Source organism: Mesoplodon bidens (genome assembly GCF_964165515.1).
Source record: "Mesoplodon bidens genome assembly, chromosome: 1".
In the NCBI taxonomy this organism is placed as follows: Eukaryota; Metazoa; Chordata; class Mammalia; order Artiodactyla; family Ziphiidae; genus Mesoplodon; species Mesoplodon bidens.
In genome coordinates this window covers 42,839,350-42,860,651 of record NC_138176.1, presented here as the reverse complement: position 1 = coordinate 42,860,651, position 21,302 = coordinate 42,839,350, and the positions used below count along the sequence as shown (strand labels likewise).

The window sequence follows — 21,302 nt, the reverse complement described above, 5'->3', positions numbered from 1 at the left end:
TCGCTCAGACAGTACGGGGTTAAAAGAGCAGCTGCTCCAGGCGCTCTGGCTCACTCACGACGGGGGGGAGGGAGGGGCATGGAGTGCGGGGCGAGCCTGCGGCGGCAGAGGCCATCAGGACGTTGCACCAGCCTGAGGCGCGCCGTGTGTTCTCCCGGGTAAGTTGTCTCTGGATCTTGGGACCCTGGCAGTGGCGAGCTGCACAGTCTCCCCGGAAGGGGGGTGTGGGTAGTGACCTGTGCTTGCACACAGGCTTCTTGGTGGCGGCAGTAGCAGCCTTAACGTCTCATGCCCGGCTCTGGGGTCCGCGCTGTTAGCCACGGCTAGCACCCGTCTCTGTAGCACCTTTAAGCAGCGCTCTTGATCCCCTCTCCTCGTGCACCAGGAAACAAAGAGGGAAGAAAAAGTCTCTTGCCTCTTAGGCAGGTCCAGACTTTTTCCCGGACTCCCTCCCGGCCAGCTGTGGCGCACTAACCCCCTGCAGGCTGTGTTCATGACGCCAACCTGTTTTCTCCCTGCGCTCTGACCGAAGCCCGAGCCTCAGCTCCCAGCCCCGCCCGCTCCCCGCCCCCCGCCCGGCAGGTGAGCAGACAAGCCTCTCTGGCTGGTGAGTGCTGGTTGGCACCGATCCTCTGTGCGGTCATCTCTCCGCTTTGCCCTCCGCACTCCTGTTGCTGTGCTCTCCCCCGCGGCTCCGAAGCTTTCCCCCTCCGCCACCCACAGTCTCCGCCCACGAAGGGGCTTCCTAGCGTGTGGAAACCTTTCCTCCTTCACGGCTCCCTCCCACTGGTGCAGGTCCCGGTCCCTATCCTTTTGTCTCTGTTTATTCTTCTTTCTTTCGCCCTACCCAGGTATGTGGGGACTTTCTTGCCTTTTGGAAGGTCTGAGGTCTTCTGTCAGCGTTCAGTAGGTGCTCTGTAGGAGTTGTTCCACGTGTAGATGTATTTCTGGTGCATCTGTGGGGAGGAAGGTGATCTCCGCATCTTACTCTTCCGCCATCTTCCCCTCGTCCCTTATGGACATTGTATGTTAATGTATCAGAAAATCTAAGTGAATGCTATTCTAGTGATCAAACTATAGGGGTACTTTAATTATTTTTGGACCGGCCAACATTTATTTTATGTTCCTTAATTAGATACATCACAATTTCCACCCTCCTCTTTATTCAAGTATAATTAACAAACTATATATTTAAGTTGTACAATGTGGTGTTTTGATATACATTTATACTGTGAAATGATTATCACAAGTTAGTTTTCACATCCATCAACTCACATTTGTGTCCTGTTCTGTGTGTGTGTATATGTGTGTTTGGTGAGAACATTTTAAATCTATTCTCTTAGCAGATTTAAGTACATAGTACAGTATTATTAACTATCATCACCATGCTGTGCTTTAGATCCTCAGTTTTAGTTTGACTTACTTTTTTAAAAAGATTATCAAATTAGCTCCTTTGATTCCAGAAATTAAAAATTGCTACTAAGTTGAAAATGGGTTTCATTTTGGATGAACTCTGTTCGTGGCTGACCAGGGTGCAGTTTGAAGCCCTGGTACTGTCGGATAGAGAAGCATAATCTATCATTAACCTTACTTCCCTGCTGGTACTCTTCTTTGTTGACCTAGTAAGTTTTTCTTTTTGATTCTAGCTTCTCCAGTTCAGGAATGGTGGGAAAGAGATAAATAGGGGAGAAACTAAATGAATAGAAGTAGGACAGGTGTAAAACCTTGTTGTTAACTCTCTTGTCTCACTGACCTTTCCCAAGTTAAGCAAAAAGGAGCCTTTTTCTAAATTCTTACTAGGACAATGAGGATTATTCATTCATTTAATTGACACATATATTATACACCCATGATCCACCCACTGTGCTAGTAGGTTGGTGTTAATTAGTTATAGCTGAGGATATGATAAAGTAATAACCTCTGGGTCTGCTTGATAGTTTGTAGATCAATTGCCGTATATTTGATCCTACTTGAAATGCATGAGAAAAGTTTACTTAGATAATACATCAAAATATTTGTGTAATTTGAATCTACTTTTTGCAAAACGTTTACCACTTATTCCTCATTTTATCCGGTTAGTAAGTTATTTTCATTTATCAGATTCTTTGTAAAGGGTCATTCTTGTACTAGTAAAAAGTGCTACATTTTTCATTAAAAGTGTGATGATTGAGGGAGTGAGATTTTAAAATGTGATGATGAAATGTATTCTTTATGGTATATTTAATGTGGTTTAAATTATAAAACCCAGTATTTATAAGTCATACAATAATCATCTCTCCAGCTACATCTTTTCCAGTGAATGCTAGATAGCCTCTAATGCACGATAAAATTTGTTTTCCCTTTGTGGAAATAAGCACCTCACCCAAACATTGTTTACTTCTAATCATATATATATATATATATATATATATATATATATATATATATATATACACATAGATATGCATATATATATAATACTACATGTTAAGCTAAGAGAATATCATTGCTAGTTCTATACTTAAGAATAAAAATATTTTTAAATTTATGGCAGACTTATTTCATAAGGTGTTTTATATATTTATGTCACTTTGGTGTAATTTGTAATGTCTGTGAAGTATTTGTAAATATGAAAGTTTGAATTGTTTTATTAAATTAGCAGAACACAATACTTTAGTGTCTATTAAATCAAGTAAGATGAATTAACAAGACGTTATAATTAAAAGAAATAGCAAGGCTTCCCTGGTGGCACAGTTGTTGAGAGTCCACCTGCCAATGCAGGGGACACGGGTTCGTGCCCCGGTCTGGGAAGATCCCACATGCCGTGGAGCGGCTGGGCCCGTGAGCCATGGCCACTGAGCCTGCATGTCCGGAGCCTGTGCTCCTCAACGGGAGAGGCCACAACAGTGAGAGGCCCACATATGGCAAAAAAAAGAAATAGCAGCAACTTAACATTATGTTGCCAGAAACATCATTATCAATGTCCTCTTTGGGTATGGGGTATTAAGCATGCCAATTAGGAATGACTTTCTGATTTAAGTTTCTTCCACTGTTCAAAAGAAAGTACAATAATTATTTACTCTGGTCTATCTTTTTCTAATTAATGACCATCAATAAAAATATATTATTTCTTTTCCTCCAGGCAATACAGCTAAAGTGTATATTGAGATTCAGGATGAAAATGATCATCCCCCAGTGTTTCAGAAAAAATTCTACATTGGAGGTGTATCTGAAGATGCAAGAATGTTTGCTTCTGTGCTCAGAGTTAAGGTATGAGAACTTTTATTAAGATACAGAACTAAAAAGTCAAAACAAAGAGATCACATTTTGTAGATAAACTATAACCATGTAATTTATATTAACTGAGTACATTTTCATAGTTTAAACAAAAGTCTGAAACAGATAAATGAGTTTAATTAGTCAAACTAAATACAGATTAATTATGAGGTGAATACTAAGCAACTTTTTGTGCTTTATTTTTACTATAAAAATAGGAACAAATTATTTATGATGTTTTACATTGAATAAGATATCAAAATGTCTGTTTTCCTAGTATATTTGTATGCCTTTAATATTCAGGTTTAATTTACAATAACTCCAAAGATTCTCAAAATGGAGTTTCTTGTAGCAAATATAAAATTACTATTTTCTGATTGAAGAAATAATGTAATAAATTTTGTAATTCTTTTTTCTGCAATAATTTTTTTAAATTCAAGATGCTAGTTAAATCAATGTAAAAAATAACACTACTAACACTACTAACATTAGTACTTTAGTAAAGATTTTTTAAAATCTTCATATGTCAGAAATGTTAGAATTTAAAAACACAACATCATAGACTAAAGTTGATAATTTTCAATTTTTCTTTAGTTAATTATCAAATATTTTTTCAATAGTACATAAAGTTGAGATAGTTTTATAACTAAAAAATAAATTTGTAAATATTGCATTACAATGAGGAAATTTTATAGGCTATAGGATTTTAGATTATTAATTACAGAGTTATATTTCTGAAGCTATTTTAATAATCAGTTTTTAAAATAGCTATTAGCATACAAACATAAAACCTAAATATTTCTAGGCAAATCCAGCTATTGATTGCCTCTAGTTTTGGACATGAGTAGTTGCCTTTCTTTCCCTATTACCAGGAGCACCATGATTGAGCTTTTCATACATATGATTTTATCACCTTAACATCCTTAAGTAAGAAAGAGAAAAATCAACCAAGCAAATAAAGCATGTGTGTTGTACTTGCAAAATAGCTCTTCCACAGTGCCAAATTCTGACTCTTGATTTGAATCACCAGTTGCAACTAAAATTGGTGTACAAATTTAAGCCAATTACATTACATCCAACTTGCATTATGTTTTACAGGTAACAGTCCTTTGTAGTTGATTTTTATCTTATTTTACATTTTAGTCCTATTAACGATTGATTCAGTTTATTCATTTAGTCAGTAAATAATTTTTGGGTGTTTATAGTGTGAGTTGTTCTAGAAGTTGGACATAGAGCAACTAAAAAATAATCAAACAAAAAACCCCCAAACTTCCCGCCCTAGTAATACAAACGAACTAATAGAAGAAACAAATTGTAGATCAAGAAAACAGGAGCTATTAACATAAAGTCATGTGATCAAGAGAGAGACTTGTCTATTTCTAGGTAAGGAGCATTCTGGGCATTCCAATATAAAATCGCTAAAGTTGGAGGGAATTTGGGGAGGTCGGTGTGACTGAAAAAGACTGGCTGGGGATGAGACTGGAAATGCAGCCCAGGACTAGAATATGGGATTTATTCTAGATGTGCTTAGAAAGAAAGTCTTTGAATGGTTTTGTCTAGAAGTGTGACATAATCCAATATAAAAGGATTATTCTGGATGTTGTGCAGGGTGGGATGTGGGAGTAGGTACACAGTGTTTTTAGACAAGAGTAGAAACAGAGCCCAATGCATCACTAGTCCAGGCAAGATTTGATAGTGACTTGAATCATAGTGTAGAATGGGGAGATGATGAGAAGGAAGTAAAAAGGAAGCCAAAAGGATTTGCTGATGGATTATATGTGGGGCATTAGAGAAAATCAAGGATGACTCTGAGGGTTTTGTTCTGAACAGGTCCCCATTGCTCCCTCAGAAATTATGGTGCAAAAATCAAGAGTTCACTTTTGGATATTTCATGTTTGTGAGGCATTTTCAATATGCAAGCATAATTCTTGGCAAGATGGTTACAGATGCTAATTTAGATTCAGGAAAGAAATTGCAGACCAGGATGAAATCATGATATTAAGAAAATGGATGTAGGTAGAAAAGTCCAGGGACTTCCCTGGCAGTCCAGTGGTTAAGACTTTGCCTTCCAATGCAGGATGTGCAGGTTCAATCCCTGGTTGAGGAGCTAAGATCCCACATGCCTCACAGCCAAAAAACCAAAACATAAAACAGAAACAATATTGTAACAAATTCAATAAAGACTTGAAAAATAGTCCACATCAAAAACAAGAAAATCTTAAAAAAAAAGTCTAAAGACTAAGCCTTAGGAACTCAATACTTAGAGATCAGGAAGAGGATTCATCAAATGATGCTGAGAAATTGCTGCCATTAGGTAGCAAGAATACTAGGAAAATGTATAATAGGGTCCCTGAGACTCGTAAGAACTAGATTGATGAAAGAGGGAGTGATCAACTGTCACGCGCTGTTGTGAACAGAGTGCCCCTGTGTATTTTTACATGACCACTCATGCTAATAGAAGTAATTTTGTAGTGGAGAAAAAAATAAGCTAAATGCTAAAATATTCCATTAATAAAGGAGATTATTCAAGAAACCTGTTGATGACAGCAGTAAGAGAATTTAATGGGTGATATTATCTGATGATGGCATTTACTTCAGAAGAATTGCAAGAAGGTGGCAAAGGAGATAGAATAATGTTCTAGAAGCAGTGATTCAGAGACAGGACACGTGCCACCTATCTACCTCTAGGCATTGTGCTATGTCAGATATGGGAGCCACTTTTTGAGTCAGCCTTAGAAAGCAGTATCATACGTAGGGGAGAGGACCAGGGTGGGAAGAGTAAAAAAGTAATGGTAATATTCAAAGGGAAGGTTGAATATTTAGGGGATATTGCTGATGATGGACTATGAATTCCAAGGAATCCTGGTGAAAGGTTGGTGGTGGAAGTAAAGGTGAAGTGGGAAACTGAATAACATTAGGGTGTGTGAAGAGCTACATGGGAAGAAATATCTGGAGGGTGAGAGATGCATTGGAGAGAAGCCATGGACTACTTTTGATGATGTAGACAGGGATGGGATTCATTATTTCTCCAAGACTACCAAGAATTCTATAGGACAGTCCCTTCTTCAATCGATCAGTGGGTTATTCAGGCTAGGGAGAGGGGTCCTTTTTAGGAAACCAATTTCATGCCATATAATACTCTATGTAGGAGGGGAGACAGAGACAGAGAGAAGGGATGTGAGAAAAAGCATAGCAATGTATTGATGCAAGTATATTGCTGTTATGATTAATTCAGTTAGGAAAGCACAAATTGTTATGTGGATTCAAGGGAAGGAGACATTTTCATTGGTAAAGAACATAAAAGTTTTCCTGGGGGATGAAGAATTTGAGTGGCACTGAAGAGCCTTTAGACTTTCTCAAAGTGAAATAAATGAGAATAGTCTAAGCAGAGGAAACACAAAGCCAAACCCAGAAAAAACAATGTGCAGAGTGTGTTTGTGGAATGGTGATAGGAGGCAAGGACCTTAGGAAGTGATGGGGGTTATAAATCTTCAGTGGTGAACATTTTCAAATGCTGCCTTTAGCCTTGAAGCCTGGAAGCTTCTACTTTACAAATTTAATCGGAGTGAAAGTGAGTTAAGCAAGTCTTTTCAATTCATACTTAGGGCAGCAAAAAATGTTATTAGAAATAGCCCTGGATCTGGGCCAGCCAAGCCCTGATCTTGGCAGAAGATGATTTAAAAAACAGGGAAGCAGCCTATGATTGTGAGAGAGGCTTTTTACCACTTACTGTATAATATTGGGGTAGTGTTAGATTTTATCCAGCATACATGCAAGTTAGATTTTTTTAGTCCATCATGAAATCATAAAGATAAATTTTTAAAAGTTGTGTTTTGTGTAGGAATGGGAAGAGGAAACGTATTACAGGATTTACTAAGAAATATGAGACTAAAATATCAACGAATAAAACAATACTTACTATTTTCAAATATGGACAGTGGATTAAAGGCATTACTAAAAGTATGTTAGGAGAAAGGCAACACAATGAGAGCATTATTGAAATTAATTATTCAATATAAGTGATAGTAAAAGAAAGAAAATTTTGTATATATATATATGTTTGTGTATGGGTATGCTCTGAAATGGTATACCTAATATGCTTAGAGATCTTTTTAAAGTTCCTTTTTTTTTTTTAGAAAATATACATTGTATATCTAGTGTGTGTTGAAAATACAGAGGCGAACAAAACAGACTGTCCTTCTGTCTTTATAGAGTTAGCATTCTAATAAACTAGACCAAAAAAGCAAGTAATTATTAAGGCTTTTATTTAAACACACATGTAAAGATTTGGATTCTGGCTCAATGATATGAATGTTCATATCATGTTAAAGTAATTCCTGGATTGTGTCAAAGGACACAGAACAAGATAATTTATTAGGGACTATCTGCTACATTTGCTATGGCTTAATGCTGATAACTCTGTCACAACTGATTCTTCAAAACTGATTTCCATTGATCACACCAATCAGTCATTTTAATTGCAGGGAGAGAGAAAAGAAAATCAACTTGTAATTTTTCTCTTCAGTCTTTAATACAAGAATTAATGTCCCTTAAAAGTATCACCCTGGGGCTTCCCTGGTGGCACAGTGGTTGAGAGTCTGCCTGCCAATGCAGGGGATGCGGGTTCATGCCCCGGTCCGGGAAGATCCCACATGCCGTGGAGAGGCTGGGCCTGTGAGCCATGGCCGCTGAGCCTGGGCATCCGGAGCCTGTGCTCCGCAACGGAAGAGGCCACAAGAGTGAGAGGCCCGCATACAACAAAAAAAAAAAAAAAAAAAAAAAAGTATCACCCTTAGCATATACCCAAAAGAATTGAAAGCAGGGACTCAAACAGGTATTTGTATATCAGTGTTCATAGCAGCATTATTCACAATAGCTAAAAGTTGGAAACAACCCATATATCCAGTAATGGATGAATGGATAAACAAAGTGATCGCTTTACAATGTTGTGTTAGTTTCTGCTGTAAAATGAAGTGAATCAGCAATATGTATACATATATCCCCTTCCTCTTGGACCTCCCTCCCCACCCCCATCCCACCCATCTGTGTCATCACAGAGCACCAAGCTGAGCTCCCTGTGCTTTATAGCAGGTTCCCAGTAGCTTTCTATATTACACATGGTAGTGTATTTATGTCAAACCAAATCTCCCAATTCATCCCACCCTCCCCTTCCCCCACTGTATCCACATGTCCATTCTCTACATCTGTGTCTCTATTCCTGCCCTGCAGATAGGTTCATCTGTACAATTTTTCAAGATTCCACATATATGCATTAATATATGATATTTTTCTCTTTCTGACTTACTTCACTCTGTATCACAGACTCTAGGTCCATCCACATCACTACAAATGACCTAATTTCATTCCTTTTTATAGCCGAGTAATACTCCATTATATACATACCACATCTTCTTTATCCATTCATCTGTCAGTTAGGTTGTTTCCATGTCCTGGCTATTGTAAATAATGCTGCAATGGACACTGTGGTATGTGTGACTATTTTTTTTTTTTTTTTTTTTGCGGTACACGGGCCTCTCACTGTTGTGGCCTCTCCCATTGCAGAGCACAGGCTCCGGACACGCAGGCTCAGTGGCCATGGCTCATGGGCCCAGCCACTCCGCAGCATGTGGGATCTTCCCGGACCGGGGCACAAACCTATGTCCCCTGCATCGGCAGGCGGACTCTCAACCACTGCGCCACCAGGGAAGCCCAACACGTGACTTTTTGAATTGTGGTTTTCTCAGGGTATATGCCCAGTAGTGGGATTGCTGGGTCATATGATAGTTCTATTTTTAGCTTTTTAAGGAACCTCCTTACTATTCTCCACGGTGGCTGTATCAATTTACATTCCCATTAACAGTGCAAGAGGCTTCCCTTTTCTCCACACCCTATCCAGCATTTATTGTTTGTAGATTTTTTGATGATGGCCATTCTGACAAGTGTGTTGATACCTCATTATAGTTTTGATTTGCATTTCTCTAATAATTAGTGATATTGAGCATCTTATCATGTGCCTCTTGGCCATCTGGATGTCTTATTTAGGGAAATATGTATTTAGGTCTTCCACCCATTTTTGGAGTGGGTTGTTCGGTTTTTTGATGTTGAGCTGCATGAGCTGCTTGTATATTTTGGAGATTGATCCTTTGTCCATTGCTCTGTTTGCAAATATTTTCTCCCATTCTAAGGGTTGTATTTTTGTCTTATTTATGGTTTTCTTTGCTGTGCAAAAGCTTTTGTTTAATTAGTCCCCATTTGTTTGTTTTTGTTTTTATTTTCATTACTATAAGAGGTGGGTCAAAAAAGATTTTGCTGTGATTATGTCAAAGAGTGTTCTTCCTGTGTCTTCCTCTAAGAGTTTTATAGTGTCTGGTCTTACATTTAGGTCTTTAATCCATTTTGCATTTATTTTTGTTTATGGTATTAGGGAGTGTTCTAATTTCATTCTTTTACATATAGCTTTCCAGTTTTCCCAGCACCACTTATTGAAGAGGCTGTCTCTTCTCCAATGTATATTCTTGCCTCCTTTGTCATAGATTAGGTGACTATAGGTGTGTTGGTTTATCTCTGAGCTTTCTATCCTGTACCATTGATCTATATTTCTGTTTTTGTGCCAGTACCATACTGTCTTGATTACTTAGCTTTGTAGTATAGTCTGAAGTCCAGGATCCTGATTCCTCCAGCTCCGTTCTTCTTTTCTCAAGACTGCTTTGGCTATTTGAGGTCTTTTGTGTTTCCATACAAATTGTAAAATATTTTGTTTGAATTCTGTGAAAAATGCCATTGGTAACTTGATAAGGATTGCATTGAATCTGTAGATTGCTTTGGGTAGTATAGTTATTTTCACAATATTGATTCTTCCAATCCAATAATATGATATATCTCTCCACCTCTGTGTCACCTTTAATTTCCTTCATCAGTGTTTTATAGTTTTCTGAGTACAAGTCTTTTGCCTCCTCAGGTAGGTTTATTCCTAGGTATTTTATTATTTTTGTTGCAATGGTAAATGGTATTGTTTCCTTAATTTCTATTTCTGATCTTTTGTTGTTAGTATATTAGAATGAAAGAGATTTCTGTGTATTAATTTTGTATCCTGCAACTTTACTAAATTCATTGATGTGCTCTAGTTTTCTTGTGGCATCTTTAGGATTATCTATTTATAGTATCATGTCATCTGCAAACAGTGACAGTTTTACTTCTTCTTTGCCAATTTGTATTCCTTTTATTTCTTTTTATTCTCTGATTACCGTGGCTCAAATTTCCAATACTATGTTGAATAATAGTGGTGAGAGTGGACATCCTTCTTTTGTTCCTGATCTTTGAGGAAATGCTTTCAATTTTTCACCATTGATAATGATGTTTGCTGTAGATTTGTCATATATGGCCTTTATTATGTTGAGGCAGGCTTCCTCTAATCCTAGTTTCTGGAGAGTTTTTATCATAAATGGGTGTTGAATTTTGTCAAAAGCTTTTTCTCCATTTATTGAGATGATCATATAGTTTTTAGTCTTTAATTTGTTAATATGTTATATCACATTGATTGATTTGTGTATATTGAAGAATCCTTGCATCCCTGGGATAAATCCCACTTGATCATGATGTATGATCCTTTTAATGTGTTGTTGGATTCTGTTTGCTAGTATTTTGTTGAGGATTTTTGCCTCTGTGTTCATCAGTGATATTGGTCTGTAATTTTCGTTTTTTCTTGAACATTGATAACTGAAATATGCTAATGAAAAATGACTGATAAATTTCATTACATCAGAATAACGGACTACAATGACAAAGACAGCATAAAAGATTAAAATACAAGCAATTAGCTGAAAGCAAATATTTACAATATATATTAAAAAAAAACCTCAAAGAAACAGTTTCCAGAATATAGAAAGAACTTTAAAACAGCAACTATTTATCCAATAAAAACAAGGTTGAAAAGTCATGAATATTTGTCATATTATTCAAAAATTTCTGTGTGAGGTAAGAAAGATTAAGCTAGACCTTTGAATATTTTCCCTCTTGGGCTGTTGGAAAATACCAGTCAGTGAATATTATTTGTTAATAACAATAGCTGCCATTATTTGTCTTTATTACTTTTCTGAGAATTGTGAAAACCTCTTTATTTTAACCTACCAAAAGTGTTTAAATAAAGAAGCAAATGAATAAAACAAACAAATAAACACACTTACTTATAAAGTAGATGCAATTATTCCTTGTTTTATTGTTGGAAAAATTGAAGATTAGTAACGTTATATAGCTTTCCAAGTATTACTCAGCCAATAACCAATGAAGTCAGAATTAAAAGTTTAAGTTTACCTTAGTTCAAGGCCTTTTCTTGTAATCTCTGTATCACATTGCTTTCTCTGGGAAGTGAGGAGTAGTATCTTGGCAGGGGTAGAATATTGGTAGAAAATAACATATTAAGTTCCTCCGAAAAAATTGGAGATAATTAACATGGCAACTAACTGCTTCTCAAGTTGAGATGACCTCTGTGAATTATGACCCCCTCTATTAAGGTAACAAGTCAGATCTCGTTTTAGAAACACTTTTCAATTTATTAACTAATTTGTCTAGTTTATTGCATGTCTTTTTAACTGCAACCGATAGCCTAATTTAATACAAATATAGGGACAAGTTAAATGTGATCAAGATTAATTTAAATCTTTCTGAAGTATGAAGATATTTTCCAGAAGTTAATGCAATAAGGATTAATCCCTCCTTATAAGTTGCAGATATGAAAAATTCAGTGTCAGAAAAATTGAATTAAAATGTAGACTTGATTTCTACTGAAAGTCCAAAAGACCGTGAACATTGCATCTTTGAGTTAATAAAGAAGCCAGATTCAAGAAATTTATGGACTGAAAGAAAGTAATATTTCAAAAAAGCATCAAGAAAGGGAGCATTCTGACCAATCTCTAATTCTTTATTACATTGCCTAAATAAGCTTGGAATGACAGCAAGAGATTTTAGCAGAAAGATGCTGGTGAGAGCAAAAAGCCACAGCCATGGTTAAAGGATGCAATTTTCCTTAGTGGCAAAAGTATAGAAATATGCAAGATTAACAATGCAGAGAGCAACATAATTTGTTTCTAGACAGAGATAAGGGCCTCTGAGGGATCCTGGTCCCTGGCCCTCTGCCTGCTCATATGGGTCTGACAGAAAACAATTCCAGCACATCCATGAGGGTTTAGTGTGTGTTTCCCCAGTGTAGCATCTTTTACTGGGCCAGACTCATGCCTGGCTTATGTCAAAACTGCTACTAATAGCAAACCCTTACCCCGTGTTTACATTTTGCTAAGTATTCTAGAAACTTGTCAGGAATGAAGTCATGTGTTCCCCTCAGAAAGCATATGAGTTAGCTACTATTATCATTCTCAATTTATAGATGAGAACACTGAGTCACAGAAACAATATGTAACCTGCCCAATGTGTACAGCTAGTCCATAGTGAAGCCAGGATTCATAGCCAGGCACTCTAGCCCGGAGACAATGCTCTGTTCTCCCAGGTAGAACAGCGCTGGGCTGGAGTCAAATCACTTGGATTCAGTCCCAGATCTGCTCTTAACTCTCTATGGAACATTATGCTTCATCACTCTGGGCCATAGTTGTCTTCTCTTATGCAAATACTGCTTTAGAACTAGGTGCCCTTAAACGTCTATAACCGTTTCTGATGGTTTGCATGTTATTTACCTTAGGAAAACTACAGTGTGGGGGAAAAAAAGCCAAGTACCCTAAGAGAATTGTTATATTTAAGAACTACATTTTAAATGTCAAATTCTGAAATCCAAAGCACCATATAGTTTTCACAGTTTTTATGGTTTATGTCACATGAAGCTGGTGGATTATTTTATGACAATTTCTCCCTAGTTGCTCCATATAACAAAGATGTAAACAAGTACCAGTCTGAAATTCCCATGAAATAGTAATTTTGATTCCCCTTTGCCAACTCTGGGAAACCCAGCTTTATACAAACACTGCTTATTGTTTCAAGAGTGATGTTTCTTAGGAGATCTTACCATTTGTTTCCTTCATGATTACCATGCCATCTAACCTTCTATGGTTTGTACCTTGAACAAAGTGAATGCACATAGGTGCATGAGCCTGAGGGCTCATTGTCTTCTTGGCTATAACCCTATAACTGAATTACTATCTATCTATCTATTTATCTAATTTAGATATTATATTGTTATCATGTATCTATGTGCTTATTTTCTCTACTAGAATTCAAATTTCATCTAAGCAAGTATCATGCTTTCTCACTAACTTAATGACATTATAGATACATTGTGCTCAACATCTTAAAGTGGTGTTAGAAATTTTATTTATTTTTACATGTAGTTATGCCTTTTAATATGTTTAAACAAGACTTTCCGGGCTTCCCTGGTGGTGCAGTGGTTGAGAGTCTGCCTGCCGATGCAGGGGACATGGGTTCGTGCCCCGGTCCAGGAAGATCCCACATGCTGCGGAGCGGCTGGGCCCGTGAGCCATGGCCGCTGAGCCTGCACGTCCAGAGCCTGTGCTCCGCAACGGGAGAGGCCACAACAGTGAGAGGCCCGCATACTGCAAAAAAAAAAAAAAAAAAAAAAAAAAAGACTTTCCATGTAATACTTGAATGAATTATTGACTTTCAGATAAGTAAAATACACTTTAAATTAAACTCTCTTGGGCCTGGTTACAGCACTGAGAGTGACAGGACCTATCATTTCTCTGGTAATTTCCCTTCTTGTCAAAGTTAGGAGCTTAGATTTGGTGATATCTTTATGAATCTATCATGGTTTTCCATTGATTTAACCACTCTGGAGAAACCAAATGTCAAGAAAGTTATTTTTTCCTAACAACTGGTGTATTTTTGTTATATATTATTGTATCTTATTTATTTTTGGAAGAGACCTCATGTCTATTTTTGAATTCTATGGAGTATATGCAAACAGATGGTTACTAACCACTCTGTGTCTAAAAGTCTATACATTCTAAGCCTGTATTTTCCCCTGTGCCAGTTGAGAGATATGAACATAGCACCATCACCAGTTTCTGATGCATAACATTTGCCTCTTTTGGTCAGAACAAGCAGAAAATTATAGTTTTTTAGCTAGTATTATACATGGACAAGACCACATCTATCTTTGTAGCCACAAATGGAGTTTCCAGATAAAATAATTCCACATATATGTTTTACTCTCTTTCTCTTCCCCTTCTCTGCAAAAATTTGTCTTTTTATTGTCCAGAAGAGAGATCTAAAATCATCTCATTTACATAGTAGTAACTCAATTTACAATTGTTGTTTTGAATATAACTTAAGAATTGCCTTAATTTTTATTGCTTAAAATAGGAATGGGACTATTTTTTTACAGGCTATAAATGTCTGAAGAATGACAAATTTGGGGTCCTTAAAAGTAGAGGAAGGACTTCCCTGGTGGCGCAGTGGTTGAGAGTCCGCCTGCCGATGCAGGGGACACGGAATCGTACCGCGGTCCAGGAAGATCCCACATGCTGCGGAGCGGCTGGGCCCGTGAGCCATGGCCGCTGAGCCTGCGCTTCCGGTGCCTGTGCTCCGCAACGGGAGAGGCCACAACAGTGAGAGGCCCGCGTACCGCAAAACAAAAACAAAAACAAACAAACAAAAAAAAGTAGAGGAAAATTCCTCTCATAACTGGAAATTACATTAAAAGAAGAGAGTTTGAGAACCTTTTATGGGTTTCAAGCCATCAGGCATGTACATGAAGAAAAAGTAGTTTATTTGATGAATGTCCAAATCATTTAACCTTCCCTAAATTAATTGGTGGCCCATATATTTCAAAGTCTGATCACACTTTAGTGAGATTAGAAATGTATTTAATGCTGGCATGTCTTTCAGATGATTAAATGTCTAACAATCCAAGGTATGGATGTGGAATATTATCTTTTGAATCAAGCTTTCATTTTCTTGTAGAAGATTTTATATGTTGTTGAGCAGTGATGGTTATATATACATTCCTATTTTATGTTTCAAGGACTGTATCTTCCACCACCTGGTAGGAATATTGACAATCAGAATTCTGAAATTTTCTGAATATTCTTCTGAAATTTTTTAAATCTCCATTTAACTTTGTGCTGTACTGAACTGACACAGGAGACCTATAACACCAATCTTAGCAAAAATGATACAAGTGAGCTTTTTAAAAGGTTTTTATTCATACTTCTCTAAATACACTTTATTTTTGAATTGCCTATTAGTACTGCCAATGAGAAGAGTAAAGTAGTAGATTTCCCTAAAATGTATTTTGAAGAAAATTCATTTCTAAAAAAGTCATAAAGAATGGATGACTCTCCCTAGTAATTCTAATGAATTTACATTAATGAAAACCAGCAGGCCTGGAGCAAGACTATGTACATAAAGAGAATATAATTTACATCGGTTAGTTTATAAGTCACTGTATATCTGAGAATTACAAAGAGACTTTTCAAATGTTTTTCAAAAACAGACACAGAAATGTCTGCAATCACAAAAATGCATTCTAATGAATAGGAATAGTAAAACTCTAGAAATTCTCATCAAGTAGATCCTGAAAGTTTATGTGGTTGCTACACTAATTTTTGTAAATTTATAGTGCCTCATTTTATTTGTTCCCAGGATTTTTTTTTTTCCTAGCAGTTATGGCCTCTTACAATCCCAGTGATCCATAAAAAGACAGAGTCAATGAGTTTCATAGTAATTTGAAAGACTTTATTACCACCTGAAGCCAATAGACCTGAAGATGTGCTACAAGACAATATCAAAGATCTCCAATTCAGAGTATATAAGAACTCTAACAAACTGATGAATGAAAAGAAAACAAAACAAAACAAAGAGCTCAAGATAAAAAGATAGGAATCAGACTGGAATAGACCGTGAATAAAGATATAAAAATTGGCAAAAAAATGTATAAAGAGGAATTCAACTTTATTAACTACTAGGGAATTACAAAATAAACCATAAGAAATCACCACATGTTCATCAGGATAGCTAAAATAAAAAAGACAAAACCAAATTTCAAAACAACTGAAGTACTCAGATATTGCCGTAGGGTTATAAATTGGAACAATATTTTGGAAAACAGTTTGACATCATCTACTAAGTGTGAACATATGCATATCCCCTAATTCATAATTTCTACTCCTAAGTTTTTACACAACACAAATGAATACATATGCTCATAAGAGATATGTACAAAAAATCCACTATTTGTAAATATGTTAACTGTCTGTAAAATCAAAAAGCTGCAAAGCACCTCAATGTCCAGCAACAGTACATACATTAATATATGTGAGCAAATGAATTCAGACAAAAAATACAAATTTCTTTAAGTCCCTTTATATAAAGTCCCCAAACAGGAAAAACTAATCTAATCAGAATAATTGTTATTCTCAGGGGGAGACTGATAATGTGCGCTATTGCTTGATGTAGATGCTGGTTATGTCTAGAGGTATAATTTGAAAAATAAAAATTTTAAATGTTTAAAAAGTGCTAAATTCATAAAAACAAAAGGTAGAAAGTTATTCAACTTTCTGGTAATTCAAGCTATTTTTCTTGGAAGGTGTCAAATAATTCTGACCAAAGTAGAGGAGTTCATATTTTTCTTATTAGCCCTCTGTGTAGTTAATATTAAGGAATTATCTATTTTCAATTCTTAGTGAAACAGTGCCACATAGTTTGCTTTTGATTTTTAGCAAGAAAGCATGTTTTGGGAAGATGGGACACTATGGTATTGGCAGCTGCGACTGAGAAATGCCAGTAATCAAGCATGGTAGGTTGAATCTGGAAGATGGTATTGGTAGAGAGAATGCACGTTGGTATGAAAAAGCACATGGGATTATCTGGTTCTTGGTTTCAGAATCCAAAATTGTAAGCCAGAGAGATAAGATTTGGACCTGAAAATTGCATAATCGTATCCACAGTTTAGAAACAGATTGCTAAGTCCTTGCAAGACACATGAGCACAGGCAAAGCCTTGCTGCTATGTTATGATATAGAGCACCGACCAAGAATCTGAGCTGAGTAGGAAGAATAAGTGAGAGGGAACAGATTGAAGTTTTAGAAGAACCAGGTGAAAGAAGGATTTAGGTACTCAGCAGATAACAAGCATCACAGGAAACGTATAGTGTGCCTTCCAGACCTAGAAAGCCCCGGAGGTGAGCTCAGAACACACTCACTGCAGGGTTCAGTAACAAGGGCAAGGCCAGGTGATACTGAGACAACCACTTTTGAGGGAGGGGCTTTTTGTGGGTTTACAGTTCTGGGTTAGAGCTAAAATTAGAGAGTGGGATGAAACTGAGACCAAAAGTACAAAAAAGTACTTCTGTAGGCAGGAAGTGAATAGAACAGGAATGCCTCTGCTCCTTCTATGACAGCAGGAATGACTTAGGGAACTAGGGAACTTTTCATTTAAGTCGATATTGATTAAAGTTTAATCAAATATTATGAATATGTTAAATCCCAAGACTATGAAATATCAGGTAAATGAATAAAAAACATAAAGGCCATAAAAATGAAGTTTTGATATTTAAATCTGTATCTTTTCCAAAAACATAACGAAGAACACAAATCTGGATTTTTGTCCTTTAACCACTTCTGGGCTGTGTAACCTTGGACAAATTTCTTAATTTCTCTAAGCATCATGTCTACAAGTGATGGAAGTACTATCTAACAAATTTCTTTTGTTATAAATTTTAAAAATGCATAAAAAGCATGAACACAGTGTCTGGCTCCCAGAAATCTCTCAATAAATAATCACAGTCATGATTAGTTATTTTATCTAAGTAGTCCTTTTTACCTATAAGATAATCATAATCCCAGACTCCAGATGTTCTTAATTCAGCATGCACAGTGCATATAAGTTATTAAAAACACAATTCTATTGAATGCTCACGTATTTTATCATTGCCCTTGAAACCAAATAGTGGGCATATCTTTCTAGAACTCACCTTTAGCATCAGTATGGACTACTAATTTTTCTTCTTACCTTAATGGTAGAATAAAGAATAATTATAAAAGCTGAAAGTTAATATTAAGATATTATCCCAATGAGAAGTAATCAATATAACTTTTTCAACTTATGTATTTTAAATGAGGTGGTCAGTTCTCTTACATAAGCAATGATCATATTGATATTTTTGAAACATATTTATATTTGTTTTAAATGAGTAGTATTATCTTAACACTGCATTATGAAGTAGTTTTGGATATATTTTATTTATCAGTAATTGTCGATAGCTTGATATTTCCCTTCTAGGAAACCATAGCAAATTTAAGAAGAAAAAAATCTCTATATATACAGGTGTGACGTTTGAGAAACAAAGCCTAACAGCACAGCTAGGAGAAATTTCAGCCTTCAGATAGTACCAGTATCAACTTATCCAGAGGACAGTTTTAAAAAGAATATTTTTTAAAAGGGCATATGGGTTTTTTTTTTTTTTTTTGGTCCTTATCATACCATACCATACCATACCGTACCATAGCAAACCACAAAATTGGGTGAGGTTATCTTCAGTAACTAACATATGTCTGAGAAGTAGAAAAAAATCTTGAAGTTCTTTTAACTAAAATAGAAAGGTAATTAAGATATCTGTAAAATTTCTTAAATAGGCTTTTTCAGAAAGAAGGTACTAAAGCCATAAAAAAAGTAATCCCAGACTGGAAAAGTCCAGCAATTTAAGAATGTTAAAGCCAACCCTTAAATTCCCCCCTTGTAGATAGACGTGGTCAAAAATACCATTTCTCCAAGAAAAAGTATTAATAGAAAATTCTGAACAGCAAAAAATTTATCTTTCAAGTTTATAAATGAACTATCTGTTAAAAAGTTGAAAAATGAAGCAGTCCTTTCTCTGGCTTTAATGAATCACAGCATGACACTTCATCTTTCCTGGCACCTCCTGAGCATGTTAACATTATGTTAATAATCATCATGAAAATTAGGGATAACTAATGAGAAAAGGAAAAGAACACAGTGAAAATGTGTAATCTCACATACATTTATAAGGGTCTGATTAGCACTAAATGCAATTAAAATATTGAATTCTCTTTCAACATGTCATTTAATGGAGCAGCACGACGAGGATAAGGATATAAACAACTCTATTTCCTGCCAGTGTTTGTGTTCTGCTTTGTCCTGAAAGAGAGATGTGGAGATGAAGCTACTTGTCTTAATTTAATTCCTACTGAACTCTGATAGTATCTGCACAGAAGGAAAAAAAATAAGAAATATTAAAGTGCAATTTTTAATGAAATCTGTCGGCTTAGTACAGGGGCTATCTCTCTCTGAAGCAAGGAACCTGGGAATAATCTTCACCCCACCACATACTTCTCTAGGCACAATAAGTCCGTTGGCAAATCCTGCATGGGCCTTTAAGTCAAAGATTAAAAGCTCTGCTCACCAACTGTGTGATTTGAGGTCATTTACTGAGTCCTCCACAGTTTGGAATACCATTTACAGAATGGCTTTAGTTCCTTCTACCCGCCCCAGAGTTAAGAAAATTAAATGATACTCTATTCATAAAGTGCTTAGCCCAATGCAGGACACTGGTTATACCTTCAGATTATCTCTGATGTTTTCCCAGATCTTTCCTGATTATAATCTTCTATATATTATTCTTTTTCAGGCAATCAACCTACATTTAATTATTTCAATCATTGTCAGTGCCAATTCTTCATTGGCTGAAGAACTATTTAGATTAGAGCAAGTTAGCCAAAGGCAATTAGGTTAAAGACAGGTTGGCCAATGCTATTTTTTGACCAAAACAATACAAACACACAAATAAAAACGAGCAATTTTATTACATATAAATGCTATCTAGTAACTGTCTTTCAAGCTTTAACTTTGATGTTCTGTGGGGTGGTTTTACAAAATTTACAGCTTTTTTTTCTCTTTGTAAATAATTTTACTTGATTATCATAATTTTTTATCCTACTCTTAATGCTATATTTTATCTGAAATGGAAATATACTCTCTTTTGTTTGAAATAAACAAAATTCTCAATGGCTGATTAATGACTGAGAATACTAGTTATAAAGTCATAAAGATGACATGATCTCGATTGTTTGTGCGAGGCACTCCATTTCACACCTCAGTGAATATTCACAGCCACCCTATTCAGCATGTCCTACTTTCCTAATTTTACAGTGAGGAACTAAGCCCTGGAGAGTTATTTGCCCAAGCTCATATAGCTAATAAGTGGTAGACTCAAGCTCACATCCGTCACTTCTAAATATTGATCTCTGGTATTCTTCTACTGACATTTCAGCCAAACATTGTTTGATCACTTGCTGGACATGATATTAGAATAAAAGATATGAATAGAAACACACTTTATGTGTAATAAAGACACTTAAATATTGTAATATGCAAAGGTAAATGCTATACTAAAAATAATATAAAATATACTACTGGAAACATATAGGTGGAAGCAGCACTCCTTAGGGGAGTCAGGCCAGCCTTCAGAAAAGCAATAATTTCAGCTGAGGTTTTAGTGCCTTATTCAACATTACGTATACTCAATGTGTGTGTGCAAACATGCATGCCATAGTATCGTCCAGGAGTGAGTATCATGTGGCCTAGCAGACAAGAGACATTTAAGAGAGAAGAAGCCATGTGTGCAAAGGCCTGGAATCATGAAAGAACATAGATTGTTCAGGAAAAAAAATGTAGGTAATGTGATTGGTTTTGGAGAAATATAAATAGAGTAAATGTAGGGCAAGAAATTGAAATGTTAAACTAGGATCAGATTGTGAATATTTCATGGACTTGTCTTAAAGTTCATCTTCTGGGAGGTGTGAGTTATCATTTTTAAGCTATTGCTGAATTTAAAAATGTGATAGGAGAGCCTGATTTGGGGCAACATCAGCTTCATAGATAGTCACTGAAGTGAGAAGTATTTCAGAGTAGAACTCAGAGGGCTTGCTGATGGACTGAGAGTAGAAAGGCAAGGTGTGAGATAAGACAGTTGAAGTGTCTACTGAGATTTTTAGCTCAGTTCAATCCATAGGTACTGATGCCCTTACCAGGCAAAGAGAAGACAGAAGGAGGATCAAGTATGGTAGCCA

General features: G+C 36.2%; 1 protein-coding gene across 7 annotated transcripts in view; it reads left to right on the top strand.

The window, feature by feature from the left end:
* The window catches only part of PCDH15 (protocadherin related 15), a gene marked incomplete at both ends in the record, with an annotated part of 718,913 nt that overhangs the window by 629,642 nt on the left and 67,969 nt on the right, over positions 1-21,302 (top strand). For all 7 annotated transcript variants that reach the window (XM_081238611.1, XM_081238610.1, XM_081238609.1 and 4 more), the window contains one exon: positions 3,122-3,249. In XM_081238611.1, coding sequence (XP_081094737.1) covers positions 3,122-3,249 — 128 coding nt within the window. The remainder of the gene's footprint in view (positions 1-3,121; positions 3,250-21,302) is intronic.